This window comes from Canis aureus, chromosome 9, assembly GCF_053574225.1.
Source record: "Canis aureus isolate CA01 chromosome 9, VMU_Caureus_v.1.0, whole genome shotgun sequence".
In the NCBI taxonomy this organism is placed as follows: Eukaryota; Metazoa; Chordata; class Mammalia; order Carnivora; family Canidae; genus Canis; species Canis aureus.
This window is the reverse complement of record NC_135619.1, coordinates 49,672,488-49,690,449: the sequence shown is the minus strand read 5'-3', so window position 1 is coordinate 49,690,449 and position 17,962 is coordinate 49,672,488. Positions and strand designations below refer to the sequence as shown.

The window sequence follows — 17,962 nt, the reverse complement described above, 5'->3', positions numbered from 1 at the left end:
CAACTACAGCAGGGCCCCTGGATCAAAGGCAATGGCAAGGCTAATTAATTGGAAAGACAACATACCTTCCGGTTGGTGAAGTACAGGTTTTCATGCATATGCACCTTGAGTGAGGGGGTCTTCAGGCCTCGCAGGCTGATGATGCCGTACTTGGAGCCTCCAACTTTTACGTCATTCACCGTGAAGAGTCGATCACTGTTGGTATCCGCCTGGAGGGGAAAAGAGACTGCAGGTCACCTCCCTGGCTGAGCCGGACGAACTGCCCAAGATCATCTGCCTATCTCTTTCAGATCCCATGCTCCGTGCACTTCTACCTGGTGAGCGCTCCCACCCAAGAGGAAGCATAGAAGTAACCTAACTTGCCCCTACTCAGCCCAGCTGTCACTGGGCAAGACTGATAGGTATCTAGTCTCACAATCCAGAAGCAGGGATAACAGCAGTGAGGGGGCACCGTCAAGAAGTCTGAGGTCCACACAGTTGACTCCACTCAGAACTGGGTGTGGAAGAGTTCTAGGGTCCACCCATGCGAAATGTTTAGATGAGCCACATGGTGACATATAGCCATCATGAACAGTACACATAATGTGGAAAATGCTAGTTATACCCCTGTGAAGGAGTAAAAGGAGGATACAAAATTGGATTCCTGGGACGCCTGAGTGGCTCAGCAGTTGAGCATCTGCCTTTGGCTCAGGGTGATTCTGGAGTCCCAGGATCAAGTCTGCATTGGGCTCCCTGCATGGAACCTGCTTCTCTTTCTGCCTATGTCTCTGCCTCTCTTTCTCTAGATCTCTCATAAATAAACAAAATCTTTAAAAACAAAACAAACACCAAAACTGGATTCCTATTTTACAGGTGCTTTTCTCCCCATTTAAAAAAAAAAAAAAAAAAAAAAGGCTACTGCACTGAAAAAATATTTACAATAGAAAAAATTGCACTGGGATATGAATTATTTTTTTTCTCACTTAAAAAACATGGTTAAAAATTCAAAATAAAAACCCTATATATTTATGTGTTTTATATATATTTATAAATATACATACATGAGTTTGGATGCTGGTGAAAATGTATTCACTTTTCAAGTTTACTTGGAAAGCACGTTTCCTGAAGAATCATTACAGTGACTAGAATCAGATCTGAAAAACTGATCTTTGGTGGCAAAGCACCCTTCCCAACACTCTGGTCCACAGAGCCAGCTAATCATCTAGAACTGTACGTGCCAGTGCAGGGCCTGTGTGAGATGAAGCATGAGGACTGATAGCTTAGGTCACACTAAGCAGCCAGCACGTGCATCCCCACCCAGTTTTACTGAAGAACCCCAGGGAAGGAGCTTCTGAGGGGAATGAACTGCAAGAACATTTTCTAATGATTCAAGTAAATTGTACTCCCAAACCCATGGGGGAGTAAGAGCCACAGGAGAGAATGTGGGTCCTGGAATACCCTTTATATAAAGGACTCTCCTGGGGCAAGACCTCCAGGGTCAGCTTGTGGCTTCAGATTCCAGTCCTGTCAGCAGTTCACCAGACTGAGCCTTTCCATCTTGTATCCTCTCATTCTCCTCAGCTTTCCCGCAGCCTCCAGGAAGGACAGGGTTTGCAGGGCAGGTCATGGTCTCCTGTGGCCTCAAGCTTCTAGTCTCACTCAGCAGACCCTTGGGTCCTCTGTCAACATTTCTCTGAACTCTGGATTCAAGCAGTTGGCTCTGGCTTTTAGCCTTGGCTTCCAGCTCTAGGTCTAACCTAAAGCAATAAGACTCTGCTCCCTATAAATGACATGATAACAGAGTGCTGGATGTGCAGGCCTAGGGGTACAGGCCTGCAGGCCCCAGCCACTTAGGTCAGAGCCAGCAAGCAAGGGAATTAACACATAGTTGCTACTGAAGGACACTGGAACTTCAGATTTGGCCACTAGATAATACCCCAATATAGGAAAGATTAGAAGCCCTTGGTCCACTGTGTACCTTTCAGTTTGTACCCAACATACCCAAGGGAAAATTACTTTGCGATAGTTCTCAGTGTGTCGTGGGCCCAGACTCTCAGATTAATAGACAGAGCTATAGTGGGGGTAAGGATGGTCAGCATGCCTTGCCCTGTCAGCTCAGCACCTGCCAGCAGGTAGTCCAGGCACATGCTAGGACTGTAAAGCCAAGAGGACACTACAAGCTTTCATGGCACTGGCTTCCACATAGCTAGGCTTGATAAAAGCCAATGTTAAGCCACATAGTGTCAGGGGATAAAAGCTATACCTCTGGCACCCATAGGAAGCTCCCTCCCACTCACCAGTATGAGGTTAAATCGGTCGCTTGCCAAAGCGGAGGGATCCGAGCTCTGAATCTGGACCTTTTTCCTCTGCATGCAGCTCACTCGCAGCTCATGAGCTAAACTGCAGAGGGAAAGAGGGGCAAGGAGGGTATGGATGCTGTACCTAGATATCCAGAGGCTCTCTGGTCTGGCTCACACCCTAGAGACCACCTCCCTTAGTCAGCTGTCTCACATCCCAAGTAATTATCAGCAATGGAGTTGATCAGGATCCCACGTAATCTCAATTATAGAACTCTTAGGAAAACTAAGGCCAAGAAATGGGTGGCCCATTCACAGGGTCAAAGAAAGTTAGAACTAGACCAATTTGGTTTTGGATAAATCTATTACAACTCTCCCGAGATGAAAACAACACTTCTGAGAAATGAAACAGCATGCTAAAGAGCACCCAGTTATTAAGAACCAGGTATGGAGCCCCTTCCCTTTCCACACTATAGGCCACCACCCTAAGGGACCTACAGTCCCCTCCTGAGAGGGGTAGAGGTAGACCTTAACTCCTTTCCTTTTTAGGAGGGGAAGAGAAGTGAGGTATACCCTACCTACCCTGGTGGGTAACCCTTGCATGGCTGCCCTTCTCTAAAGGGGACTCTGCTCCAAAGTAAGTGCTGTGCCCCGCAAGATGTTTCTTCACCTGCCCGTGCACAGCAGGAGGCAGTAGAACGCAGGGCTTAGGCACTCAGGCAGTGGAGGCAGGCAGATCCCACCCTCTCTAGCTTTACCTTGAGCCAATCGCTCCCACTCTGAACCTCAGTGTCTTCTAGACACTGGGGAAAGTATCAAACTAACTTACAGGGTTTTAGTTAAAATTGTACTAGACATCACAAGTATATAGAATTCAGTATATATACATCTGCTGAATGCTCTATTTTGGGTGACAATTCATTGGAATGGGAGGAGGCAGAAATCTCATGGGAATGAAGTTATGGACCTTTCACTACACTGAAAATGATTTCGAGAAACACAGAGGGAACATCTTGAGAAATTTCTGCTCAGGATCTCTGTCTGGATCCCTTCTCCTCTCTCCTTGGCCTCCTGCAGGAGTTTCTCCCCGTGCTCTAAAGGGAAAATGATTTTCTCAGGGCTGATTTTAGCAGAAGGCAGGCTGTGGCCCCTTCCATCATTGTGAAGACTCCTCAGAGTGGTTATGTACTCTAATCCTGATTGGCTTCTTGGACTATGGAAATAAGAAATAGGAAAAGAATATCCATGAAGAAAGCTTAGCAATGAGGCTTTGTCTTACCGGCAGTAACTGGTGACATTGAGAAAACCCAGCTTGCTTTTCTGTAGCAATGAAGATGCATTAAAGCCTACTCTGGCTATTTTCTAAAAAAAAAAAAAAAAAAAAAAAGATTCAATAAAGTTTTATGTTATGGGATAATGGAGAATGCTTTTGGTTTCATAGGATGTAACAAAGAAGCAACTGTATGCACCAAGTTGGCAGAAACTATGTGTACAGAGATCTGATGGTCTCCTCTCCTTGGCAAGAGGAAAAGTCCATCACAAGAAAGCACATGTGAGCTGGAAAGTTGGCTCGGTGCCCACCAAGTTCCCCATCAATTTACCTGGGAAAGCCAGGTGAGGAGATGAAGCCACCCTGCTAATGAGTGCAAGAATAGCACTGGTCACTCAGGTCTGCATTCCATTTGACCTGTGGTGACCTGGGAGCTCCCAAAAATCAATTAAATGTCCTAGCATCTAATCCCCAGAAGGAATGCAGGAAATCCTCATACCCAAACCACACACCTTGGTTTTCTACTTAGGATATACAGTTACTGAAACTGTATCACACCACTTCTCAAGACAGCTCTGGGGAAGGACAAGATGTGAGAATCACTGATGAGATTTTGCAGGTTAAGAAAGGGGGGTGGGTGGGAGATTTCTTGCCTGTTCTCATTCCCTTCATCAGATTCCTATGGGGGAAGCTTGACACCACATGCCCTCAAGTGTACCATGCGAAGTGGTATGGGGGCATCTAATTGGCACCTCTCATCAGCAGTGGGAGATAGGATGGCCACTAGGACTGTGGAGCCCACCTTTTTCTGCTTGTCTTCTTCCTCCAGCAGCTGCAGCCTTTTGCTCTCCATCTCCTTCTGGCGGATGCTCTCCTTTGTCAGGGGGTTGCAGTTGTTATGTCCGGGGAGTAAGCGGAAGTAGCGTTTCTTTTCGGGGTCAAAGTAAAACCCTGGCAGATCTTTAGTCAAAAGAAATGAGATCCACTTCAACTTAGAACACTGCCCTGACCCACCTAAGAAGGAACCCAGGGGCCTGTCCACACCACCCCTCACAGAGCCCATCTGTTCTGAGGGGCAGAAGGTGGGGCTAACATTGTCAGTCACCATCCCATGCCCATGGGAGGAGCCGTCAGCCTCAGGATCCCCATTCCTGACACACCCAGGGTATTTAGTGTTTTGATTTGCTCAGAATTTCCTCCAAGCCAGGAATGGGCTGGTGACATACATGGAACATAACCACATGCAAGCAAAGACACAGAGGGCTAAAAGAGGCCAAAGAGATGTAACCAGATGACAAGGTTTCATCTTTCCCACAGGCAGAGCCACAGGATGTCTACTGTTCAGCAGACTGCCTCACCTGGCACAGAAGAACTCCCAGCTGAGCCGGATGAGGTCGATGGGGACTCATCATCGCTGATGGGACCAGAATCTTGTGGGCTTTGCTCTGCCACTGAGTTACACCTGTTGACACACAATCACAGTAACTTGCAGTGAAGGGCTTGAGTCCCAGTTGTTCTGACTGTGGGATCCTGCAGGGGTCAATTCAGGCAGTTCCATGGCCCCCTGACCCTTCTGATTACTTGGGGAGATGTGACTTCTCCCTTCTCCTTGAAAGCAGTTTATCTACTACACACACACTAAAGTTAAGGCAAAGTTTTGGCTCCTTATCCTTAACAGGATGTGTGTCACAGTAATTCCCTTTCCTTATCTCCTCACTTGAGCATTCTGTGAGGTCTTTTTGAAATTTCCAGATGAAAAGAGGAATAATCTTTGCCAATAAGAATATTACCAGCTGGGCTCATTTGTCAGCTCAACAGCAGTTACAAGGCCAGGTGCATTTTATTCTTTATTGGATTTAGCAGTAGGCTAAATCACCTAACAGATGGAAAAATTGGGGGGTCAGAGCATAGAGGTGATTTGCTCAGTTAATACTGGGATAGTGCCATGGTTTGAACACTTGATTTGTGAAGCTACAAGCAGATTCTGTGGCAATTACAGGCTGAAGGATATAATGATAGAGCAAAACACCTAATTTTAGAATCCTGAAAAAATCTGCTTCAAAATCAAGAACTTCCTCCCCAACCCCCAAAGGAATACAAATGGAATAACTAGGCTGAAGAGATGAAAGAACTTTCTCTTTTGTCTGTAAATACTAACTACATAGTTTCAGAGAAAATTATTCATTCTCCCTTTTTATGGCCCAGAGCTTTCTGAAGCAGCTCAACTGTAATCAGCAGCAAGAGGAGGAAGGATTAAGGGTTATGACAAATGTCTACATTTCTAGTCCAAGGACTGCTGCTCCATTCTTTCCACAGAGCCCAGAAGGTGGCTGTCCAGCATGTTTCCACATGACTCTGCCAAAGCAGAGTTGCGACTCCTTTTTGCACAGATCATATTTTGCTACACGTTGTACTCTTGTGGGAAGGTGTGGGGCCCAAAAAATATCCATAGTTCTCCTTACAAAACATACAAACACTGGGCATCATCCTGATCATTCTACAACATGGGTCAAGTCTGCGACTCTGGCCTAAGAGTAATAGATTTATTCTGCTCCTAATGAGGCCCACTGTGTATGAAGGGCCTATTTTGAGCCAGGCAGCCCATCAGAGGCTTTCCATACAGTATTGCAAACCTCATAAGTAATACTTCTCTTTTGTACAAGAGTGACCAAAAGGATTAAGTAATTTGCCCAAATTCACATAGGCAAAAGCAATGTCAAACATTTTAATGGTTTTTGTTATTGTTTGGGTTCATGTGTTGTAGGAAGCATCTTGGTATTTGGCATCTTCTGACTGTCCATGTTAGGAGGAGGTCTGAAGTGTGGAGAAGTTTTGAGACTGCTGGCACGCAGTCCTCCTCTGGTGCAAAGACTTCTGCATGAAGGAAATACAATCTAGTCTCGGCCCAAGATACCCACCCACACCAGGAGAAGACATCTCTTCATAGTTCAGGGCCAATAGGACTTCTGGCCATAAGAACAGTAAGAGTGGAAAAGGTTTGCACCGGGGACTTCAACTCAGTATAGGTTAAGTTTAACTTTCTAAGCTGAGTAGTGGGTATATGATGTTCATTGTAATATTTTGTACACTTTTGTGTTTATTAAATGCAGTATTATATATTTAGCCTTTCTAAGGTCTTGGGCTGAATTAGCTATTTTCATTGGCTAGGAAAAGAGAGAGAGAGAGAGAGAGGGAAAAAGTCTGCAAACTAGAAAAACAGCTCTCCAGTTCTACCTGATAATGTCTTACTTCTAAGCCTCTGGCTAGTGCTCTGGCCAGAGGTCATGGTCACTCTGGAAAGAAAGAAGAGTGTGGCTGTATCTCCTCATTACTCCAAGTGTGGCAGGCAGGCTGACTTCCAGCAGCGGCACCCTCTAGGATCTTGTTAGAGATGCAGACTCTTCTTGGGCCCCAGCTCAGACCCCGCATTGTGGTGAGAACCATGGTGACTCCCACACAACCAAGGGGTGCCACAGTGCTAGAGGGGCCCCGGGCAGCAGCACTTGCCTCTCATCAGAACCATGCTGTCTGAGCCGAGAGTTCTGCTGGTGGCTCCTTCTCCCACGTCTTCTATTCTGCCAGTTGTTTTTATACATTTCTGCTCCTAAGAGAGAAAAAAAGAAAGTTCACATACAAATGTGTGTGTGTGTACATGCACGTGCTTTTCTGTTTGCTTCTTGATATTTCCTTCATGCTCAGAGCTAGGCAAGAGGATGGCCCAACTTGGGTTCTCACCAGAGCCACTACACCACACCTACAAAGGGCCGCTTCCAGGTGGAGACACCGAGGAAAGCCCATGCTTCTGTAGCCACTTCTCTTACCTCACCGTTGATAGCTGGCCTGCCAATCTGCCGACCTCTGGTTCCTTGGGTCACTGTGTGAGGTGATGACAGATTCTCACAATTACATTAGATGGCAGTTGAGGCCGGCATGAGAACTCTTAGGTTATTCTTCTTTCTTTTCTTTACCAGATAACACCAGAGCATATAATTTTTCTTTCAGTCCACACACATCCCTATTTATAGAGAATAGATGACAGTGAACACTTTCTCCTACACAATTCCAGTACTGGGCAGGGAAAACTGTGAACATAGTTAAATGAGGGCCAGTGTGTAGGATTTCTCAATGTGCTTTATAAAGGGTTTAGCTTCCTGAAGTATGCAAGCTGTTAAAGGGACAGATGTGCAAATGCATTTTTTAAAGTAAGGAATGAGATAAAAACACTTCTTACTGATAGTGCCACAATATTTCAAGTGGCTTTTTCAAATCTTATCTTGTATAGCCTGAATCTATCTCTTAACCACCAGTTTCAACATTGGGAATCACATTAAGAGTTCTTAAAAAGACCAAACTGTGGTACACGGACTAGTTGCTGTGAGTTCCATGCTTTCTTAACACCTGATTCACATCCCCCCCTCCCCAGCCCCAACTAACAGGAGACAGTGATGACACCTTACTGAATATACTTTTATTTATTTATTTATTTAAACTCAGTATACTTTAAAACCACATTCAAATGCCATCACAAAATTAGAAGAACATTTCTAGGACTGAATGCAACCAAAGAATAGATTAGAAAACTATTTGCTTTTATTTTCCAACTTCTTCTGAATGGGGAATGCTTGTTGGCATCAGCACACCCGAAGTCTGGACTCCTGGTCCAGTACTTACCCAAACATTTTGTGAATTCTGTAACAAAGTCCTCAGTTTGCTTGCTTCAGACAGTCTGCCTCCCCTACTGGGCCATTCCACAACTTGGATTACTTTCAGCAGACGCTCTCCAGTCCTGTGCCAGAATTAATAAGCACTACTAAGCAAAGCATATAGCCATGCTGAGGTGGGGCCATCATAAATGTCTTATTTTCATTCTCTGCTGGGAAATTATGAATTAAACTACTTTAATTATTCCTAGTCAGAGTCACTCCCCACAACTCAGGGTGTTATCCCTGTCCCAAATTCCCTTTCCACTTTCTTCCAATCCTCCTTGTTAGTATAGCTCTCCACCTCATGTAGAAAAGAGATGTTGCCAGGTATGAATATTACAACTTTACCCTTTCTCTTCCACAAGTATCTGCCTTTAATATTTCCAATGGTCTTCCACTTGTCTTGGGGAAACAGGTGTCCTTGTGCCTTTTCCTGGCAAACCCATTCCACCTGGCTGTTGCTCTTATTCCTCCTCAGACTCAACAGACACCTGTTCCCGTATGCTTAACCAATTTCCCCTGTCCTTATATCTCGGCTTATGAACAGGCTCAGGTTTTTAATTTGTATGTGCTCCATCTCCAACCCAAAAGGAAGAAGATATCCTTAGCACATGGTCTATGTGCAGACATCCCATCTATTTCCCTGTCACTCCTCAACCCACTGCAGTCAGGCTACCTTCCTCACCCTTCTGGTAAAATGCTCTTGTGAGGCATTTAACTAATGATCCCCCTACCTGCCAAAGTTAGTGGTCTCTCTTTAAAACATGTGATGCCACAAAGCATCACTCTTCCTTTGGCTTCTGGGAACATTTCTCTTGGTTTTCCCTTTACTTGTCAAACTCATCCTTTTCAAAGGTTTCTCTTGGGTCACCTGTCCTGTGTCTGTCTTCTACTGTCCTAGATCTTTTCACACTTATACCACCGTCTCACCTGCCAATGCAGGTTCATCTCTAACCCCTAATACCCCTCCTGGGCATCAACTTCTACTGCCACTATCTACTTCTACGGTGACAGCAGACTCAGCAGGTTCAGAGCCCATGATTTCTCCCTAGTTCTCTGTCTGCTCTTTTACCTATCCATATTTCCCTTCTCTGTAAATATTACTGCTGCCCTCACCCCTGTCCTATAGTACAATAACTTTATTCATTTTCCTAAGCAATCCACTTTCATGGTTCCTAGACACCACATGCATGGGTCTCCCTGAGGATCAATTATCTTAATCTTTATTTAAGAATAAAGTTGTATTTACTAACTAGTTAAGTTACAAACTAAGAAGAACTATGCAGCAGAAGGGAAATAGGGCCAGTGTTAGAAAAAGAACCCTTATTGACAGATTATTAGCAACTCTATAAAAAGATAATTTCTCTAGATTCCACATTCTGTACATAGGATGTCAGTTTGCTTTAATTGTGAAGTAATGCAGGACTACAGTGAAGAACACATGGAATGGTAAGTCAAAGCAGATCAGGTGGCAGGAGCATGGCATGCCCACACCATTATCCTCCAAAGAGGAGTGGCAAAATCAAGGACATAATAAATAATGAAATAACTGGTGAGCGCTGATTTTGGAATATGTCTGAACCAGTAACTCACACAAGTGCAGGTTCAGGTACTGCAACACAAGGAAAGACTGATGGCATTAACTGACTTAATAAGCAAGATCAAGCCAAAGTCATCTTAAAAGGTCATAATAAATAGAAGTTGACTGAACACAGAAAGGATTAGAGTGGGATGAACTGGTATCTTTTTGTACTTTTAAGAAGCCTATTTCAGGGGTGGGGAGTGTCTTCCCCGAATGCAGACATAGTTCACTCTCAGTACCCACTTTATGCATTATGCTTGCTTGCCCTTATCACTCTGTACTAAACTTTGTAGTCCCATCTCAGATTAACATAACATGAATTCTCTAAGCAAAGACCCTGCCTTGTTCCTTCTGTTCCTAGCACTCATGACCTACTTGTTCTCAGTAAATGTTCACTGAACTAAACAAAAAACAAAACAACCTCACAACTACTTTAAAATTCCAGGTAGCCCCTTTTTGCTCTAGGCATTTTCATTTACAAAGTCAAACATGATTTAACTTTTTGGAAAATGACAAGGCAATACTTATCAAGTAACTTATAAATGTACAAGCCTTGTGTTGGGAATGGATCTTAAAAAATAATCCAAAAGACTATAAAAATTACAACTTCACAATCACTTTATGAGGCTAGTATTACCCTATTACCAAAACTGAAGACATCGCAAGAAAACTACTTATCAATATACCCATGACATAGACACACAAAATGCTAACAAACCAAATCCAGGAGCATATAAAAAGGATTATACATGATGAGCAAGCAGAATTTATCTCAGGAATATAAGGTTGATTCAACGTAGTAAAATCAATCAATGTAATACAGCATATTAACAAAATACATGGAAGGGAAAACCCCACATGATTATTTCAATAGATACAGAAAGGGCATTGGGTAAAATCCAATGGCCTCTCATGATTAAAAGCTAGAAATAGAAGGTAACTTCCTCAACTTGATAAAGGGCATCTACAAAAAAAACCCAAAGCTAACATCACACTTAATGGTCAAAGAGTGCAAGTTTCCTCCCCAAGATCAGGAACAAGTCAAGGATGTCTGTTCTCACCACTTCCATTCAACACTATACTGGGAGTTCTAGTCAACGGCAATTAGTCAAGAAAAAGAAATAAAAGGCACTCAAACAGGAAAATAAAAAGTACTTCTATTTGTAGCTGGCATGATCTTATATAGAGAAAATCCTAAAAAATCAACAGCAAAACTATTAGAGGGGATACATGAATTATACAAGGTTGCAGGATACAATCTGAAAATGAAAGAAAACAATTCCATTTACAGTAACATCAAAAAACTATAGATTACTTAGAAATACATATAATATGGTAAGTGGGTAACTTGTACATTGAAACTATAAAACACTATGAAAGAAATTAAAGAGGACCCAAGTAAATGGAAACATATCTATGTCATAAATTATAAAACCTAAAATGGCCTCCAAATTGATTTACAGACTTAATGGAATCCCTATCAAAATTCCAATTGCTATTTTTGTAGAAATGGAGCAGCTGATCCTAAAATTCATATGGAAATGCAAGGGGTCCAAAACAGTTAAAAAAAAAAAAAAAGTCTTGAGAAAGCAAAATTGGAGGACTCACACTTTCCAATTTCAAAACTTAATACAAAGATACAGTAATCAAGATAATGTGGTAGCGGCATAAGGACAGAAACACAGATCACTGGAGTAGAACTGAGAGTCCAAAAATAAACCCACCACAGCTATGTTTTTTTTTTTTTTAATTTTAAGTGGGCTCCACACCCAATGTAGGACTTGAACTCATGTCCCAGAGATTAAGAGCTGCATGCTCTACTGATGGAAACAGCCAGGCACCCCCCTCAATTGATTTTTGAAAATGATGCCAAGACTATTCAGGAGGGGAAAGTAAAATATTTCAACTACTAGGATAACTGGATATCCACCTGCAAAAGAATGAATTTGGATTCCTACTTCACATCATACATAAGAACTAATTCTAATGGATCTAATATCTAAAACTATAAAACTTAAAAAAAAGATTTATTTTAGGGAGAAAGAGAACGCATGCAAGATCAGAAGGGGGAGATGGAGAAAATCCCAAGTAAACTCCATGCTGAGCTCAGAGCCCCACATGGGGCTCAATCCTACGACCCTGAGATCATGACCCAAAGCTGAAACCAAGAACTGGATGCTTAACTGCGCCATCCAGATGCCCCCTAAAAGTATAAAACTCTTAGAAGAAAACAAAGATATAAATCATCATGATCATAGATTAAGTAATGATTCCTTAGATAGAATGCCTGAAGCACAAGAAAAAAATAAAATAGACCTCATCAAATTAAAAACTTGTGTACATCAAATGATCACTACTAAAAAAGGGGGAAAAAAAAGAGTGAAAAACCAACTCACAAAATGGAGGAAAATTATTTTTATATTTTTTAAAGATTTACTTACTTATCTGAGAGCAAGAGCACGTGTTCAAATGGGGGAAGGAGGTAGGGAAGGAGAGAATCTCAAGCCGACTCACCACTGAGCATAGAGCCCAACACAGGGCTAAATCTCACTACCCCATGATCATGATCTGAGCTTAAATCAAGAGTCAGGTGCTTAACTGACTGAGCTACCCAAGCACCCCAAGAAAATTATTTTTAAATTCTGTATTTGATAAGGATCTAGTATCCAGAATATATAAATAACCCAACTAAATAATAATAAAACAATTAAAGACATTTTTTTCAGACATACAAATGGCCACTTAGAAAATGAAAAGATGCTCAACATCATTAGTCACTAAGTAGATGCAAATCAAAACCACAGTAAGATACCACTTCATACCTACCAGGGTGGCTACAATCAAAAAAGCAGATAACAAGTATTGGTTGAAGATGTAGAGAAACCTCATACATTACTGGTGGAAGGCAAAATTCTGCAGCCAGTTTGGAAAAAAGTTTGGCAGTTGTTCCAAAGGTTCAACAGTTACATGACTTAGCAAAACCCAGCAGAAATGAAAACACAGAGCTATACAAAAATTTGGTACCATTCATAGCAGCACTATTCATAATTAATTGCCTCAAAGTAGAAACCTAAATTTCCACCGACTGGTGAATGGATAAACCAAATGTGCCACATCTGTACAACAGAGTTCAACCATGAAAAGAGTGAAGTACTGATGCTTGCTACAATGTGGACAAACCTTGAAAACATTATGCTAAATGAAAGTAGCCAGACACAAAGGGATGACACAAAAGGTCACATATTCTATGAATCAATGTACATGAAATCTCCAGAATAGGCAAGTTCAGATACAGAGAGGGAGGAGAGAGGGGGAAGAAGAGGTGGTTTCCAGGGGGCTGAGAGTAGGGGAAGAGAAGGCAGAAAATGGGGAGTGACTAACTGGCACAAAGATCTCTGCACACTCAAAGATTTTTTTTTTTTTTTGAAAGAAGCTTCTTGGGAGACTATTTTTCCGTTATAAGTACGTTCCCTACTCATCCCAAGTTAATTAAGACTCTGATTACATTGTTTTCACAGGCAACATGCCACCAGATTACAACAAACTTTGGTACCAAAAGCAATAGTCACATATACAATACTTTAGTATGCCAGTTTTGTTTTAAAACCAGAATTAGGTTGAATGTGACTTTTATTTAAACTAAAATTTATGCCTGTGCATTCATAAAATACTGATATATTAGTTTCATATTGCCTTTATTCTGTTTGATTACATATACACTGAAAGGTAAACATACAGATCAAATGATGAGACTTCATGTTTCAGTGAAAGTTTAAAAAAAAGAAAACTTGTCTTTTTACTTAACACTGCAAGATAATTTTTTTTAAAATTTATTTATGATAGTCATCACAGAGAGAGAGAGAGAGAGAGAGGCAGAGACATAGGCAGAGGGAGAAGCAGGCTCCATTCACCGAGAGCCAGACGTGGGATTCGATCCCGGGTCTCCAGGATCGCGCCCTGGGCCAAAGGCAGGCGCTAAACCGCTGTGCCACCCAGGGATCCCAAGAATTTTTTTTTGAGAGGGGGAGGTTGAGGAACAGAGGGACGAGAGAGAATTATTAAGCAGGCTCCATGCCCAGGACTGAGCCCAATGCAAGACCCAAACTCATAACTGTGAGATCATGACCTGAGCCAAAATGGAGAGTTGGATGTTTCATTGACTGAGACACCCAGGCACCCCATGAAATAGAATTTTTAAATCAGAACAACTAGGTAGGATCCTTTTCTGGAGTTGACCTAAAAGAAACTAACTGAATTGGTAGATTTTTTTTTTTTTTTGGCTTCTGTTATCTACTTACTGTAGCACTTCCAACCAGGAGCAGTGTAATAATGTGAAACACTCTGAAATCCATAATCATTAAAAAAAAAGGGGGGGGGGGCAGATTATACAAAAAGACCACACATCACAAAGAGGTTAAAATGACTAGGTATATATATTTTTTAAAACTTTCATTTACATCAGCAGAAACTTCCTTAAATTTTCTTCCCCTGTTTTCAATGGTATTTCATTTTGAGGTTTAACATAGCAAGCCAGTATAAAGTTTTACAATTCAGTACAGCAGATCTCTTGACCCACAGTTTCACTTTCCCTGGGTTCAGTTATCCTCCATCAGATCCAGAAGCAGATGATTCTCCTCCGGATGTACCCTCAGATCATCAGGAGATCAGTAACAGCCTAATGCTGTGTCACAACATCTACATGTCGTCTCATCACGTAGGCATTTTATCATCTCACATCATCACAGAAGGGTGAGTACAGTACAAGAAAGTATTTTGAGACAGACCACGTTCACATACCTTGTATCACAGTATATTGTTGTAATTGTTCTATTTTATTACCAGTTATTGTTATTCACCTCTTACTGTGCCTAATTTATAAATTAAACTTTATCACAGGTATGTCTATATAGGAGAAAACATAATAAGTTTTTTTACTATCCATGGTTTTAGGCATCCACTGGGGGCTTTGGAATGTGTCCCCTGGATAAGGGGTAATACTGTAATCCTGGATTCTGAGTCATTTTAAGATGAAAATGGAAAGGAGTATAAGAAAATTTAGTTTTCTTCTGTAACATTTCAATCAACTGCTTGTTGTTCCTTTCTTAGTCAACAGATGGATACCTGTCCTGTTCCAGATACACATTTAGCTGACAGCGATCTCTGAAAACTCTGAATCTAAATTTGTTCTTGTCAGAAACCAGAAAAACAGGACTGCCTAACTCAAGCTCTAACTGAAACCTATTGTTCTTATTTCTTATCATAGTTTTTTGAGGCATTGATAAAGAGGTTTTGCAATGACCAGAACATTTTAACTGCTAGGCCAGAAAAGCCCCCAAAACAACAGAATGCCTAGAAAACCACATCCCACACATCACCTCCCTGCCCACGATCATATGACGCACACATTATAACCCCCCCACCTGTGATCACATGTTCTGTCTGTTTGTTCACACGTACCTCTCTGCACATCTCCTCCTTAGAGGTCAGTCAAGACTTGAGCGTGCCACCTCCTCTGGCTGCTGGCACTTAAATTTCTCTCTTTTCCAAAGAAAGATCTCTTGAGAGAAGTTTATCCAAGTTTGTTCGGCAAGAGTATTGGCAAATCTAGGTAGGAGCTATGCTTTTGATTTGTCCAGCCCTCTCGGTATTCCTGGGGACGGAGCAGTTGGCCTCACGGGGCACCAAAGCTTTCCTGTTGGTTTCTGGAGTTACTGGCTGAGATGGATTGTTGGGTAACACTCTTAACGTTATCTACATGTGGTGGATAATCTAGTGGATACCCAGAGCTTCTGAAAGACCTATAAATCTTCCTCACCAACCTTTGGCACATCTTGGTAGGCAGCTGTGTATACCTCTAATGCTTTGCCGTGAAACAATTTCAATAGTGATAAAATGGAAATACAGTGTTGGTATCCTTTATTTTTTGCTCTTCAGAACTGCCAATAGCTTTCTCCAGATGAAAGCTGTTTGGATAGCATCCACTGTAGCTGCCTGTTTTTTATTTGTTTTTTAAGATTTTATTTATTTATTCATGAGAGACAGAGAGAGAGGCAGGCAGAGACATAGGCAGAGGGAGAAGCAGGCTCCATGCAAGGAGCGCGATGTGGGACTCGATCCCGGGACCGTGGGATCACGCCCTGAGCCGAAGGCAGATGTTCAACCACTGAGCCATCCAGGCATCCCTGTGGCTGCCTGTTTAACTGGGTTCCACCCACATGCCCATAAGATGGGTTTGCAGACTTGTCCTTTCTAATTCAGCTTAGCTTGTCCATTCCTTGCCATTATGGTTGTTGTGAAATCATCCCATTTCATTTTTACCTTGGTTTTAAGAGCTTTCAAAGGTTCACCTCCTCCGGCTCCAAGTATGAACCTCTGCCTTGTTGATAATCCTGAAGTTTGGCAAATTTCGGAGTTTTTCAGGTCCTGCTTCAAATCAAGGATCTCCCTGGGGGGGGGCTCAGCGGTTTAGCGCCTGCCTTCAGCCCAGGGCAGGATCCCGGAGTCCCGGGATCGAGTCCCACATCAGGCTCCCTGAACGGAGCCTGCTTTTCCCTCTGCCTGTGTCTCTGCCTCACGCTCCCTCTGTGTCTCTCGTGAATTAAAAAAAAGGGGGGGGGGGCAGCCCCAGTAGCTCAGCAGTTTAGCGCCGCCTTCGGCCCAGGGTATGATCCTGGAGAGCTGGGATCGAGTCCTATGTCAGGATCACTGCGTGGAGCCTGCTTCTCCCTCTGCCTGTGTCTCTGCCTCTCTCTCTCTCTGTCTCTCTCATGAATAAATAAAATCTTAAAAAAAAAAAGAAAGCCAATTAAAAAAAAAATTAAAACAAAACAAAACAAAACACAAATCTACGATCTCTCTAGTGGCCCAGTTACGGGATCTCCCTGGGAAGGTGGTTTTGCCTTGCAGTGGGACAGTTCTCCCCACAGGAACCTCCAAGATTTGGTAGAGCTCTCCCAAAAGCTTGTGGTTGGAACATCCCAGTTTCTTGGATAACTGGCCCTGCCCCTTTCCCAAGATGCCTACCTTGCTACCTCATGCCTCAGGGTTGTGGGGCAGCCTGGGGGTGGGGGTGGGGTGTCTGCTTAGCAAGGGTGCTGGGAGCCCTCAGGCCTCTGGCTTTCCTTGCTTCAGCCCAGGGCTGAAATTCAGGGAGGGAAGAGGCTCCATATTTTCTACTTAAGACCTCAGGTTGGGAGCCCTGGCAGCTGGGCCTCAACATCTGGCCTGGAGCCCAACAACGTTCCTCTGAATTGCATGGGCTACAGGGTTTTTTTTTCTGGGGTGATAAAAATGCTCTGGAAGAAGAACGCGGCGAGAGTCACACAACTTTGTGAATATCCTACAAAACCTACCGAACTGTATCCTTTAAAACGGTGGATTTTACGGTGTGTGAATTATATCTCAAAAACAAAAAAGATTTACTAACTGTAATATTTAAAAGTGAGAAACAGGGCAGCCCAGGTGGCTCAGCGGTTTAGCACCGCCTTCAGCTCAGGGCGTGACCCTGGAGACCTGGTATCGAGTCCCGCGTCAGGCTCCCAGCATGGAGCCTGCTTCTCCCTCGGCCTGTGTCTCTGCCTCTCTCTCTCTCATGAATAAATAAAATCTTAAAAAAAAATAAAAATAAAAGCGAGAAACATCCTAAAAAAAAAAAAAAAACACCCAACAGGGTAATTACGATGACGCAGACTCCTGGACTGTAATATGGAAAAGGCGAATGCTGAATAGCTTGTAAGGCCCAACACAAAATGGCCCCTACAAGGAGCTCGCCTTGCCCACCTTGAGTTTTTTTTTTTTTTTAATAACTATTTTTACAAATGAGGAAACTGAGGCTTCCAGGTCTAAGTTATCTTACCCAGCAGGACACGAAGCGTGTTGGAAAAGAAATTCCGCCCCTGCCGGTCAGGCCCCGGGGCTGGGTTACCCGCAGAACAACACCTCAACCGTGATTTCCATTGTTATTTAAAACAGAACTTCGCGGGGGTGTGTGTGTGTGTTTGGAATTTTGTTTCCTCCAGGAAGTTTTCACAGATTTCTTTCCTCCCCGTTGTCCGAGTCTAGAGAGGGGGACCGCAGGCCACCCCACGGCCTTGGGGGCAAGCGGCGGAGGCCGGCGGCGGCGGGGGGTGAC

The 17,962-nt window shown here is 43.0% G+C and overlaps 1 protein-coding gene across 8 annotated transcripts in view; it reads right to left on the bottom strand.

Annotated features, from left to right (window-relative positions):
* DCAF4 (DDB1 and CUL4 associated factor 4) overlaps positions 1–17,962 on the bottom strand; it is a 29,779-nt gene that overhangs the window by 10,924 nt on the left and 893 nt on the right. For 3 of the 8 annotated variants that reach the window (XM_077909878.1, XM_077909885.1, XM_077909880.1), the window contains exons 2-9: positions 8,218–8,332; positions 7,368–7,561; positions 7,054–7,150; positions 4,905–5,008; positions 4,349–4,506; positions 3,556–3,638; positions 2,277–2,379; positions 66–209 (exon numbers count right to left, since the gene is read on the bottom strand). In XM_077909878.1, the coding sequence (XP_077766004.1) occupies positions 66–209; positions 2,277–2,379; positions 3,556–3,638; positions 4,349–4,506; positions 4,905–5,008; positions 7,054–7,142 (681 nt within the window). In that variant the 5' untranslated portion in view covers positions 7,143–7,150; positions 7,368–7,561; positions 8,218–8,332. Of the gene's footprint in view, positions 1–65; positions 210–1,437; positions 1,579–2,276; positions 2,380–3,555; positions 3,639–4,348; positions 4,507–4,904; positions 5,009–7,053; positions 7,151–7,367; positions 7,562–8,217; positions 8,333–15,288; positions 15,312–17,686; positions 17,920–17,962 lie in introns of those variants that run through there. The other 5 variants (XM_077909879.1, XM_077909881.1, XM_077909882.1 and 2 more) reach the window with 5 other exon arrangements.